The 14212-nt window shown below is 42.7% G+C and overlaps 1 protein-coding gene across 1 annotated transcript in view; it reads left to right on the plus strand.

Moving 5' to 3' along the window:
• The window catches only part of exoc3 (exocyst complex component 3), a 28898-nt gene that overhangs the window by 7147 nt on the left and 7539 nt on the right, over positions 1–14212 (plus strand). The window contains exons 6-12 of the mRNA XM_034105189.2: positions 2236–2414; positions 3513–3629; positions 6019–6136; positions 6601–6726; positions 6839–6939; positions 7258–7368; positions 11099–11240. Coding sequence (XP_033961080.1) covers positions 2236–2414; positions 3513–3629; positions 6019–6136; positions 6601–6726; positions 6839–6939; positions 7258–7368; positions 11099–11240 — 894 coding nt within the window. The remainder of the gene's footprint in view (positions 1–2235; positions 2415–3512; positions 3630–6018; positions 6137–6600; positions 6727–6838; positions 6940–7257; positions 7369–11098; positions 11241–14212) is intronic.

A 14212-nucleotide genomic window follows, 5' to 3' on the forward strand; every position in this document is an offset into this window, starting at 1 on the left:
ATGTCTTATATTTATATATGGAAAGCTTATGGAGCCTGATTCTTGTCATAGAATCATGATTGAGAGGCCTTTGTCCCAGCCCACAGTGGAACATGGATGTGTGTGTGGAAGATGTCATCACCAGTAGGATTTCCTTGTACATTGCTACTGTTAACACAAAGAGGTGAAATGTAAATGTTTAATAATTTTTGCGCTAATTCGTATCTATTTATAAATACACACTATAACATTATATTGATTCAATATTAGACTTTATAAATATTAGAATGTTATTGTTCATTTAAGTAGGCCGCGTGTAGAGAACAGCTATAACGTCCATCTTAATCTTTAGCTGGCTCCTCTGTTTTTTGTTTTTGAAGTGTAGGCACCCTCTGAGTAAAAGCAAATATGTTTATTGCCAGCCTAAGAATCATTTGAATATGCAGAGTAGGGCTGTGCAATTAATCGTATTTTAATCGCGATTACGATTATGGCTTGCGACGATTATGAAAACAGCATAATTGACCAAATATGATTATTTTGCTGGGTGCGCTTTCGCCCCTCCTAAAAGCCCATTCGGCCACGTGGGAGTGACATGTGTTGTGAGTGTTCAGCGCGAGCGAAGATGTCAGAACAAGAGCAGCAACTCGTTAAAAAGAAGGGTAAAACTATTTCCACTATTTGGAAGTAATTTGGCTTTCAGGAGTCCGACGTGGAGCAAAACAAAGTACAGTGCAGGATTTGTTACCAGGTTGTGTTGGCACCACACGCTAACACAACCAATCTCTTTAATCATCTGAAATACAACCACAAAGTGCAATATGACCGGGCAATAATACAACAAAAAGCAGATGCCCGCTCGACTTCATCCACCACATCATCACAGTCATCGATTCAGGACGCATTGTACAGAGCAACGGCCTACGCGACGAGCTCGCAGAGACACAGATATATTACAGGTGCCATTACATTTCACATCGCTAAAGATATGTGCCCAGTTAGCACTGTTAGCAACCAGGGCTTTAAGCAACTTGTCAACATGTTGGACAAGTGTTACGCGATGCCGTCTCGGTATTATTTCAGCAGGTCTGCGCTGCCTGCACTATATGACAAATGCCGTGGGGAAGTTGAGAGAGATGTGGCTTCTTCAGCTGACTACTTTTCTACCACAACAGACCTATGGTCTAGCCGAGGGGTGCTCAACCAGTCGATCGCGAGATGTGTCTAAAAATAGAACAACAATATTCTGTTTTATCGTTAATGTCCTGTAACATAATCTTCCTGTGCCAGAATAATGCACTTGAACGCATCAAAGCTTTGTGATTGGCTGGCGTCACCCCATGCGTCGGGGCGTGGCTGAGGGTCTTCAGTACAGGTGGCAATATGGTCACCTGCCTGCGCATCTCTGAAACCAGACCATGTAAACAGGTAGGTGTTTCTTGCAAAAAATCTTTAAGAGATGACATGAGCAGCCCTACCAGCATTTGCCATGGTGGCCTAAACATTTTTATTTGGTCTTAAATTGTAGTTCAACATTTATTTCCTGTTAGTTCTGGACCATGACGGTTGGCCAGCCTTCAACGTTTAACTGAGTGGAATAATGATGAATGTTTTACCAAAATGTTGGCTATATGTTAAGGAGTTTTCAGTAGGTTGTGACAGTGCACTGCAACATATTTGATTTAATTTATTTTGGTCTGATTTATTTTTATTTATCATATTAATAATATATGTTTAGTATGGTTTTGGAAGTGCGCTCCAACATATGTGTTGATCTTGTTTATTGGTAAAATATTATTTGTTTTAAAGTTCAATAAATGGTCAATGAATAATCGTCAAAATAATCGTGATATCAATTATTGACCCAAATAATCGTGATTATGATTTTTGCCATAATCGCACAGCCCTAATGCAGAGCCAGGGAGAGTTCAGCAGAACTGACGGTGGCCTACAGTGTGAACACCTTCTCTAAACCTTCAGTATTGTAAGACATCAGGTCCAGCTTCCAGCAGCCTCATTATGTTTCCTGTGTTATCGCTCATCAAAGCATTTCAACAAAGTAATTACGTGTTGTGAGACTGAAAGTTTGGGACATTTTAGGATTCATAGTAATATTATATTTGTTTAGCTGCAGAATCAGACAAGGCCAATGAACGTTTAGTTGGCTTCACCTCGGTAAGAGGTAGTTTTCTGGGAAACCGTAGCGACTCTAAAGCAATTTCCTGGGTGTGATCCTGAGGTCCTGATGTGTTGCAGGTGTTGGAGGGAACGGTCAGCACCCGCATTGAGGGCACCCAGTCAGTGACCAGAGAGGCTGATAAGATGTGGCTGGTTCGTCTTTTAGAAATAACCAGGAAATATGTTCTGGATGACCTGATCGTTGTGAAGAACCTGATGGTGCAGTGTTTCCCCCAGCACTACGACACCTTCAACAGGTAACACACACACAGTCAGTGTGTTTCTGTCAGCAGCGAACAGATATAAACACAAGGTCATGAAGCAGATCACATCAGAAATACTAACTTAGGGACCGTGTCCAAATGGCGCCTTTTTTCTTGTGGAAAGGTATCAAGAAACGTTCCCACTATGGCAACAATATGTCAATTACGCATCACCGCTGTTGTAAGACAGACTAGCATGGATTGTTGATGGGTTTATGCTACTGTATATATGTTTTTTCACTATAAGCACCAACAGAAAGATTCTTGCTCTCACACTTTGTAGGAATGAGCTTGTCATTGCTCTGTTTGAAAGCCCTATAGCGAGGGAGGGGGCAATCACAGTCAAACACTCAGCGTTAGTAACATCCGGTGTCCACCCGGCCGACTTGCTCCAACAAACAAGCTTTTAGGTCTTTCTTATGATCATTTCCGTCCGACAGACAAGGAAATTATGTCCTGGAGGGGGGTAATAATTTATGGAGAGGGAAAGGATTCTTTTAAATCAGGTAGAGAGCCAAACTGGGTAATCAAGGAGCCAACTACTAAGTTTAAAACTCAATAATTTATTCAGTAGAACATAAAAACTTTACTAGGAAAACTAAAATCAGAGCTGTCTAAAATATGATCTCAGTAAAAAGATAGTCTAAAACTATTTTAAAATACAATTAAACGCAGTTAAAACAATACAAATAATTCAAATGTTAAAATTGTTAAAAGTCTTTTTTCAAAACCAGAGTCTTTCCAGGGATGTAAAGGTGCTGGACTGCCGTGGTCTCTTAATCCCTTGGTTGCGTGTACTTCTGCTCCTGCTGCGTTCTGCCTCTGCTGTCTCCTTCAGTTTCTCCCAGTCTCAAGCTTTTCATCCAATTTGTATAAAGTGACGACAGTGACACCTTTCTGAATAGTGGAAACATTTTCAACTCTGACCCGACGCTTGAACAGTTGACATTGGAAATGGGAGCCACATTCACATGAGTTTCCCCCTGACAAACTGAAACAGGCTGTTGTGAATGATATGCTTAACGTCCCAGTATTCAGTTGTACATCATTTCCACCTTCATTAATAATGCAGTGATTGTTTGCATGTTTCAGGTTTTTCGGTCTCTACCACAATGCTGTGTCCTCTCGCGTCAAAGAGCTGGCCGCTGAGGACCTGGAGGCCAATGAGATCGTGTCCATGCTCACCTGGGTGCTGAACACCTATAAGAGGTAACACTTTGAGAAGCTGCCTGTGTACATGTATGTGTTCGGGATCGGGCTGCACAATGAATGGGTTATTGCAATATTCAAATAGCAAAAGGCTAAAAGTGTGTTAATATTATAAGGTATTGTGCTTCTGCATTGATGTCCTGGCCTACATATAATTGTATACGGACTTATTAATATATCTTTGTTTGGTACAGATTCTACAAAAAATCACACCATGATCATTTTAATATATCTTTCAATGATAATGAGAATAATGAAAAAATGATCAATCCCTCAAATAGCGTAAATCGTATCGCAATTACCATATCATTGATAATATTTAGTTTCAAGCACTATTGTAAGACATTCATTCGTTCAAAGACATAACTTGACATTTGTCCTTTGTTTTGGGGGTTCTGCAACAGTCAGAATTAATTTGGTAAATTCAACATCCTTTAAATCATTTGTGATGATGAGACTTAGTTTGTTGTCTCCATGGTGACCTTTACCTCCATGCATGTTTGCACTGACTCTCTATCAGTTTGCACATTTATTTCCAGTTTTATGTCATTTATTATTACATTCAACTAGTGTTAATTGCGTTGACTAAAACAATGACGAAATATGTTCGTCAACGACCTTTTTTTCCATGACGAAAACGAGACGATGACGAGACGGCACCGACGGCAGTAAACAATAACTGCAACGAAATCATCATGCAATATCGTTTTATCGTAAATAAAAACTATGCCAAAATCTCTCTTTATTTCGTTGACGAAAAATGAGGAGACGAAATATTATCAAAGATAACGTTACATTTCTGATAGTCAGTTTTTCTCCCAGCAGTTCCACTTCCGGTGCTGCGGCAGAGCAGCAGCTGTTTCTGTGCTGCGCGCAGCGGTACATTTGAATTACACCGGGCAGCGGCACACTGTGAACTGTCAGGAAGACTCGGGTCTGACTCATGGTCTAACTCGTGGTCTGACTCGTGGTCTAACTCGTGGTCTAACTCATGGTCTAACTAACCTTATTCAACATAAAATAAAATGGCAACAACAGGGCTTGGGAGCAGTGGTTGCACTCGCGTTAACCGAATACCCCCCCGTCAGCGCGAGTGAGTGATACATTGTGCACTCGACGGGTAATAATGGATTACGACGGAAATGTTACAATCCTGTCCGTCAAAATGACTGACAACGAAAAAGTCTAAAGCCACCACTGCTTGGGAGAAAGAAACGACGTGATATTTGGGCCCATTTTCGCTACAATGAGGCGGAGAAAAAAAAGCGAATGCATTGTTTTATCAGAAGGGAAGCAATGTGGCCATAACACAGCTGGTACAAACACCACACACCTGACCAGATACTCTGCAAAGCTGCATTCTTAATCATTCAACCTGTGTTTTTCATCAAATAAGGACAAGATATAATCTTATTTATTTATATATGCTAAAATGACAAATTATTGGTTTTGACTGAAATGTTCTATATAATCTGATGACTAAAAAATACTTTTAGTCGACTAAATCTTGACTAAAATAGTTACTGTTTTAGTCGACTAAAATAAGACTAAAATGCTCAGACTTTTAGTCGACTAAAACTTGACTAAATAAAAACAGGATGAAGGTGACTAAATATGACTAAAACTAAAAAGGAAATTTAACAAAGGACTAAGACTAAAACTAAATAAAAAAAATAGCTGACGAAATTAACACTACATTCAACAGATTTGTCTTTCTTAACTATAACACTTGTTTCAGAGTAGCTTAAGAATCCATTGGTATTACAAACAGGCATCTAACTTTGCAGTCGCTTTACCGCACCGTTGTGACGAAAAGGGAGCTGAGCCAGAAGGCAAAGCTCTCTGTCTACCGGGCCATTTTCGTTCCTACCCTCACCTATGGCCATGAAGGATGGGTCATGACCGAAAGAACGAGATCGCGGATACAAGCGGCCGAGATGGGTTTTCTCCGCAGGGTGGCTGGTGTCTCCCTTAGGGATAAGGTGAGAAGTTCTGTCATCAGGGAGGGACTCGGAGTTGAGCCGCTCCTCCTTCGCGTCGAAAGGAGCCAGTTGAGGTGGTTCGGGCACCTAGTTAGGATGCCACCTGGGCGCCTCCCTAGGGAGGTGTTCCAGGCACTTCCAGTTGGGAAGAGACCAAGGGGTAGACCTAGGACCAGGTGGAGGGATTATATCTCTTCGCTGGCCTGGGCGCGCCTTGGGATCTCCCAGTCAGAGCTGGTTGATGTCGCCAGGGAAAAGAAAGTTTGGGGCTCTCTGCTGGAACTGCTACCCCCGCGACCCGACCACGGATAAGCGGGAGAAGATGGATGGATGGATGGATGAATCTAATTTTGTATTTGACAATATCATTCAGATGAATTCAGCCCTATCGTGTGTGTGTGTTCCAGTGTGGAGATGATGGGCCACCTGGACCTGGCTTCAGAGTGTGACATCAACGCTCTGGAAGCTCTGCTGCCTCAGGACGTGGTGGACGACCTGCTCAGCAAATATGTCAAGACTTTTACAGTACGCACCACACTCTAACAGAACCTCTAACACTTTATACCTGCCTTTATTTCACTCCCACCTTCTCTTTGGAGTCCCCTCATTATCAGAAGTGCCACACTTAACATAGACCTTGGACATTCAATCACAGTCATTTAACTACAAAAAATGACCTTGTCTTACTGCACTCCACTGCAGAGGCCCAAAGAGTGGTGCAGGAATGAGTCATAAAACACATCTCGCGATCGACCGGTGGATCGCGGGGAGATTACCAGTCGATCGCGAGATTCCCAGTCGATCGCGAGATGTGTCGACTGGTTGGGCACCCCTGCTTTAGATGGACCTACTAAAATACGTCATCACTGCACCTCTCTATTATGTGTTAAATAATAAACATTCACATCATGTTGCTGAATAAAACGTGTTCCAACTCATCTTTTAGTGAAGCGTGGATCCAGACACTGTTTGACTATCCATATGTTCAGTCTAATATCACAGGCTGGCTGCGCAAGGCTCTGGAAACAGACAAGAAGGACTGGCAAAAAGAAACAGAGCCTGAGGCGGACCAGGATGGGTACTACCAGACCACGCTGCCTGCCATCGTCTTCCAGGTAACACCTTCAGACACAGCCACTTCAGACCAATGAGAGTATTCCTGATTCCTGGTCCGTGTATCTCACTCCATCTCTCTCTCTCTGATGTTCATGCTCCTGTCTTCTTCAGATGTTTGAGCAGAACCTGCAGGTCGCTGCACAGATCGATGGGGATTTCAAGGAGCAGGTTCTGAAGCTCTGCCTGAAACAGATGAACACTTTCCTTATCAGGTAAACATATCTTTCTGATATGATAAACGTCTCTGAAACCTATCCTTTAAAACTGTTGGGATTCTATTCACCAAACATATTGGTTTGTTCTGAATTGAAGGTTGGATATGTAAAACAATATAGCATTACATCTTGAGTGATGTTTTACTGTTCATGGTGTGTTTAACTTTAGAAGTCAGAACTCACCTTCAGTTTTCTGTTAAAAAGGTTACCACATGTGTGTTCTACAAACAGCGCTCTGTAGAACAAACTACTGCAATATTCCTCACAGTGGCTGTGTGTGTGCTTTGTGTGTGCTGTGTGTGTGGCTGTGTGTAGGTACCGAGAGGAGGCGGTGACCTACAAAGAGGAGCACCTGAGGGACAGACAGCTGCCTCAGTGCTACGTACAGTACATGATCGCCATCATCAACAACTGCCAGACGTTCAAGTAAGATTTAATTCATCAACTGCTGTTAGTGCTTTTATTAAATATACCTCTGGTCATAATGTGACAATGTCAAGTTTGTTGTCAGACAGGGAAGGGTCAAGCTATTAATAATATAGGATGCTGTAAATGTCACCAGTTGAGGGCAGAATAGAATATAGTGACCCAATGATGGAGCATGCATGATCCTCAGAAATACATTAGGAGGAGGCAAAAAATGATCTGATAAAAATGTTGCCTTACCAATGAATATATTATCTTATATATATATAATTGTGTAATAACTATTAAATCCTGGGGCTTAAACTATATATATATATACGGTGGCCCTGAAGTGCAAGACACCACAGCATTTCACAAAACACCACAGCATTTCAGAAAACGCCGCAGCATTTCAGAAAACACCACAGCATTTCAGAAAACGCCGCAGCATTTCAGAAAACACCACAGCATTTCACATTGGGTATTCCTTAGGGAGAACACTTCTTGTTTGTGATTGGACAGAGCCAGCCAGAGAAGCACTGCTGTGATTGGTTGTTTTTGCTGCCAGTCAAGAAATGACGCTTCGTGATTGGCCCAACACATCAGCCGTTAGCTCAGCTGTTAGCACACACTCAGAGCTCACAGCTCCTCATATCTGTTCAGAAACTGGACAAAAGTTAAACATGTACAAAACACAGACTGTCTATGTCATGGCGAATACAGTCGCTGCTTTATTTATGTCTGTATGATGTTGCTTAGTTTAGCCTGATCGATCCGATTTACGATTTACATGGAGATATGCCCCGCCCCCTCTCCAGCGTCTTGTTTGAATGACAGGAGTAAACACAGAATTAATGCTTTATTAATTCATGGTTTTTAAGGGGCTTATCTCCATGTAAATACGATGGTAGACCACCCAATATTCGCATCGCTCTAATCACCCGAGTTTCACCGCGGCTGTCAGCTGTGTTTGTTTCATTCAAACAAGACGCGCTGGAGAGGGGGCGGGGCATATCTACAAGTAAATCCAATGGGAGATACCAACTACAACAAAATGAATATGTTTGACAGTGATTGAATTGTAATACATGTTTCAAAGTGATGCCGAAGCAACTACATACTGATAACGGTTAGTAAAAACCATGAATTAACGCTTTGACAAGTCTGCAGACAAGACGGCAGGCGAAAAGCTTTTAAAATGCGTGTTTTCTGAATGGAATCGGATCCATCAGGCTAAACTAACCTGTTGCTGCTCCGTCCAACAACGTCATACAGACATAAATAAAGCAGCGACTGTATTCGCCATGACACAGACAGTCTGTGGTTTGTACATGTTTAACTTTTGTCCAGTTTCTGAACAGATATGAGGAGCTGTGAGCTCTGAGTGTGTGCTAACGTCTGATGTGTTGGGACTGGGACCGGTTGGGACATATTACGCTGTCGGGCGTTGACCAATCACGAAGCGTCATTTCTTGACTGGCAGCAAAAACAACCAATCACAGCAGTGCTTCTCTGGCTGGCTCTGTCCAATCATAAACAAGAAGTGTTCTCCCTAAAGGAATACCCTTTCCGTCCAATGTGAAATGCTGTGGTCTTTTCTGAAATGCTGTGGCGTTTTGTGAAATGCTGCAGCGTTTTGTGAAATGCTGTGGTTATTTCTGAAATGCTGTTGTGTTTTGTGAAATGCTGTTGTGGTTTGTGAAATGCTGCGGCGTTTTGTGAAATGCTGCGGCGTTTTGTGAAATGCTGCGGTGTTTTGTGAAATGCTGTTGTGTTTTGTGAAATGCTGTGGTGTCTTGCACTTCAGGGCCACCGTATACAGTGGGGCAAAAAAGTATTTAGTCAGCCACCAATTGTGCAAGTTCTCCCACTTAAAAAGATGAGAGAGGCCTGTAATCTTCATCCTACTGTAGGTATACCTCAACTATGAGAGACAAAATGAGGGAAAAAAATCCAGAAAATCACATTGTCTGATTTTTAAAGAATTTATTTGCAAATTATGGTGGAAAATAAGTATTTGGTCAATAACAAAAGTTTATCTCAATACTTTGTTATATACCCTTTGTTGGCAATGACAGAGGTCAAACGTTTTCTGTAAGTCTTCACAAGGTTTTCACACACTGTTGCTGGTATTTTGGCCCATTCCTCCATGCAGATCTCCTCTAGAGCAGTGATGTTTAGGGGCTGTCGCTGGGCAACACAGACTTTCAACTCCCTTCAAAGATTTTCTATGGAGTTGAGATCTGGAGACTGGCTAGGCCACTCCAGGACCTTGAAATGCTTCTTACGAAGCCACTCCTTCGTTGCCCGGGCTGTGTGTTTGGGATCATTGTCATGCTGAAAGACCCAGCCACGTTTCATCTTCAATGCCCTTGCTGATGGAAGGAGGTTGTCACTCAAAATCTCACGATACATGGCCCCATTCATTATTTCCTTTACACGGATCAGTCGTCCTGGTCCCTTTGCAGAGAAACAGCCCCAAAGCATGATGTTTCCACCCCCATGTTTCACAGTAGGTATGGTGTTCTTTGGATCCAACTCAGCATTCTTTCTCCTCTAGTTGAGTTTTTACCAAAAAAGTTCTATTTTGGTTTCATCTGACTATATGACATTCTCCCAATCCTCTTCTGGATCATCTAAATGCTCTCTAGCAAACTTCAGACGGGCCTGGACATGTACTGGCTTAAGCAGGGGGACACGTCTGGCACTGCAGGATTTGAGTCCCTGGCGGCGTAGTGTGTTACTGATGGTAGCCTTTGTTACTTTGGTCCCAGCTCTCTGCAGGTCATTGACTAGGTCCCCCCGTGTGGTTCTGGGATCTTTGCTCACCGTTCTTGTGATCATTTTGACCCCACGGGGTGAGATCTTGCGTGGAGCCCCAGATCGAGGGAGATTATCAGTGGTCTTGTATGTTTTCCATTTTCTAATAATTGCTCCCACAGTTGATTTCTTCACACCAAGCTGCTTACCTATTGCAGATGCAGTCTTCCCAGCCTGGTGCAGGTCTACCATTTTGTTTCTGGTGTCCTTTGACAGCTCTTTGGTCTTGGCCATAGTGGACTTTGGAGTGTGACTGTTTGAGGTTGTGGACTGGTGTCGTTGGAGCTATGTGCAACTCAAGGCATATGCTCGAACGGGAGCTGCCTGGACGCTGCAATCATGTTGCGCGCACTATCCGTGCTGAGTGTGCTGACTGTTCGTACAATGTCCCACTGTCTGGCTACCTGCATAAAGTCAAGTGCTCAGCGCAGTTGTCGGCGAAATGTCGCTCCTCTGTTTTCATTGAAACAGCTCCTTATATCCGTCAGCGCAGCTAGCTAGCACCAGATGCTAACGGCAACAATACACGTAAGGTCGCTCGCTCGCGCCACACATACACAATCCCTCCCGGTCCTCCCGATGGCCAGTCAGGGCCTGCTGGTGAGCGTGGAAGTGTGGTCTGCCGCAAGCGGACGGCAGGAGCGGGGTTGTCAGTATCAGCTTGTAGACGGTATTTTAAACTCGATGCGCTCTGAAACTACGGGGCAGCCGAGGACAAAAAATCACATGCGTTAATCGCTTTAAAATAATTAGTGGCGTTCATTTTTTGCGTTAACGTGCTATTAACGCGCTATTAACGCGTTATTAACGCGTTATTAACGCGTTATTAAAATGTCTAAATATCTGAGTTTAACAACATGATTTCATGTAACTGATATCAAACCCAGTGGGGTTTGATGTTGTGGTGCTGACATGTGCCTGTGCTCCTCAGAGAGTCCATCAACAGTCTGAAGAGGAAGTACTCTCAGAGTTCGGAGCCCACTGACAGTGACGCTGCCATCGAGAGGACCCTCAGCGAGGTGGCCAAGGAGGGCTGCCAGTTCCTGCTGGACGAGGTCTTCCTGGACCTGGAGGTAGGGGGGCTGAACTAGTCTGAACCATATATACTATTAGTCTATATACAGTACAACCAAAATATATAAATGCATTTGAAATTAAGGTATTACAGGTACAGTAAATGTGCCCATGGTCTTTAATAATCCTCTGATATGTTGTTGTTTTACACAGTAGTCATGAAGTACACTGAGGCTGAACTGATGATAAAACAATAATCTCACAAAGACAAAAAAACATATTCCCATGGTATCTAGCCAAGTAATGTCTGATCTGTGAGTTGTTGCGTTATCCTCTGCCATTACCCTAATACAATTTCTGCGAATGTGATTTGATGTGTGCTGCACAATGCTATAAAATATGTTTAATGTAACAGTAACACCCATGGATGCAAATTAGTCGCTTTTCGGTGCCTCCCGCTTTTTTAACGCCTCCCGCTTTTTTAACGCTGATTTGGGTGACTTGTGTAATTCGTGGGGAACTAAAGAGTTTTCGTTTTGGGGGGGGGGTCCGCAAAAATCTAGACCGCAAAATAATTAAACAACAGAGTGCCTGTTTTTCCTGGCCAAGGACAGGTTCCTTGTACACAACACGAGCGTAACGTCACGTGGAGCTGTACACATGCCGCAGTTTTTGCGTGGCTGTGTCTTTAGTTGTAAGCCCAGTGGCGATCTATTGTTATTGGCATCTGGTTAGCTAGCTATGCTAACGAATTTAAAGAGCTTTTTCTATGACCAGGTGGAAGAGAGCTCTCTCCTGACAGACTGAGAGGCTCAAATAACCTCAGCTCAGTGAGGTTAAGGCACACCTTGATATGATCATTATAGTTATAAACATAATAATAAATGAAAAACAGGTTTAAAATACTATATGACAGTAACAAATAAGTTGTTCAAAAATAACAAGAATACAGTTTAAAAGGGGAGTGATTTGTAAAATATCCATTTAAAAAAAAAAAAAAAAAAATGTGAGCATGCCCCTGGACCCCCCTAGAGGATGTGAGGTCCCCCCCCCACTTAAATGATGTTCACATGGATAGGATACTAAATACATTTGCTCACATCTTGTGTCCATATCTTTCTGTGTTGGTGGTCATGCCACAACCGTGCACGCTAGAGATGTTAAGATTCACCGATTCGCATCGGTGCATCGGCATAAACGTTCAAGATGCGAGTGCACCGGTTGAAAGAGTGCACATCGGCTACAGTTTGGGTTGAACCGGGTTGAACTCGCGATGCATCGATTGCGTAGCGTCTTTGCATCGGTAAAAAACCGATTCATTCATATAAAATCCCCTCATCCTGTCAACGCTCAGCAGAGACGATCTTTGATTTGGATATTTGCTTCGCCCGAGGCCGAGAGTCTCAGTTATCAACACACACGGAAGTTGAGGAGAAAGAGAAACACAGCGCACCGAAAAATACCTACAAATCAAACGTTTGGCAACACTTCGGATTGTTCAAGAAAGACGGTGTAATAATCCTTTATGCTATATAGTTGACCGCAGGTCATGGAGAGTAATAAGGTATCCGTAGACCTTTGTATGAGGTATCTTTATTACTTAACAGGTCTACAGCCATGATACATAGATCCGTCCTAGATGCGGGCTTGCATACACACAGTATCACTCCGCAGCCGCACCCCATCAGTAACGTCCTGATGGTATATGTGCGCGGCACTATATACTACAGACGGTCAACTTGAAAAATCGCTCGCAAATTGTAAACGATGCCGAGCCGCTTTAAAGTACACAAGTAGTACGAGGAACTTAGCGACGCACATAAAGAGGCGACATGGGGTCTGCGGCTGAAAAGATAAACCTGAAAGTTAGACATATGAGTGAAATCACTCAGAGAGGTGTTCTGTCAGAGAGAGTGGTGTTTAGTTTACAGCATCCTGTGAAGGCCAATAATAATTTAAATGTCTTCCTTACTGTAAGCAGTTATGAAATACCTGTTTGTGAAAGGTTATTTGTATTCTTTATTGTTCATATAGAACCCACTGCTTCCTGCTCACTGGTGAGTTAGCCTATGGATGAGTGTTAAGCACATCAGACTGGCAGCTGTATGGGCGTTGCACCATGGTAGCTGTTATTTGCACATTGTTAATCATGAGCAATGCATCCTTACATTGTTTAACTGTGAGGTGTTATACAATTGTACTGTACTCTGGAGAGCTTTTAAAGTTAAAAAAATAAACGGCATGATGGGATGTGCAGTACCAAATATGTAAAGCACTTTTTTGTTAATGTATGATTTGCTGCATATAAGGAATAAAACAAAAATCCTCTGTCGTACCAAATTGAAGTATCATTATTTTTGCATTGTGTTGAATCGCACCGAATCGCATAATGTTGAATCAAATCGTATCGAACTGTATCGCAACAGGGGTGAATCGTATCGTATCGCATCACCTGGTGTTTCAAATGTATCGTTAATGTATCGTATCGTGGCAACGTATCGAGATGCGCATCGCATCGGCCTCAGTGATGAAGATGCACATCCCTAGTGCACGCGCATGCATGCATGAGTCATGTTAAGATATCTGGATTAAGAGGTTGCTTTTTCTTTGCACAGCATGAAAGAAAGGCGAAATGAATGGGCTGGGATTTTAGTTTTTTTTAAGCAGAGGTTGAGTTCAATAATTTGTACGGCCCTTGGAGGATGTTGTAAAAATTGAAATGGCCCTTGATAGGGCTGCACGATGTGGGGAAATAATCTAATTACGTTTTTCTGACAGAAAATGTGATTGCGATTCGATTTGCGATATTTGTTTTGAAGCGACCCAACGGAAGTTTATTGTAAAATGCGGCCATATCTCCGGCTAGGAAGGTCGCATCAACATGCTCCCGTCTCTAGCACCCCCGCAGCCCGAGCTACGAGTGAAAGAACTAAACTTACATGAAACTTCCGTTGGGTTGCTTTAAAGTCAAGCTTCAGTTTAAGATTCACCCTGTAATAGATGTAAAACATGTGATGGAGCATTACTAACC

The sequence above is a fragment of the Pseudochaenichthys georgianus genome, chromosome 17, assembly GCF_902827115.2.
Source record: "Pseudochaenichthys georgianus chromosome 17, fPseGeo1.2, whole genome shotgun sequence".
Taxonomy (NCBI): domain Eukaryota; kingdom Metazoa; phylum Chordata; class Actinopteri; order Perciformes; family Channichthyidae; genus Pseudochaenichthys; species Pseudochaenichthys georgianus.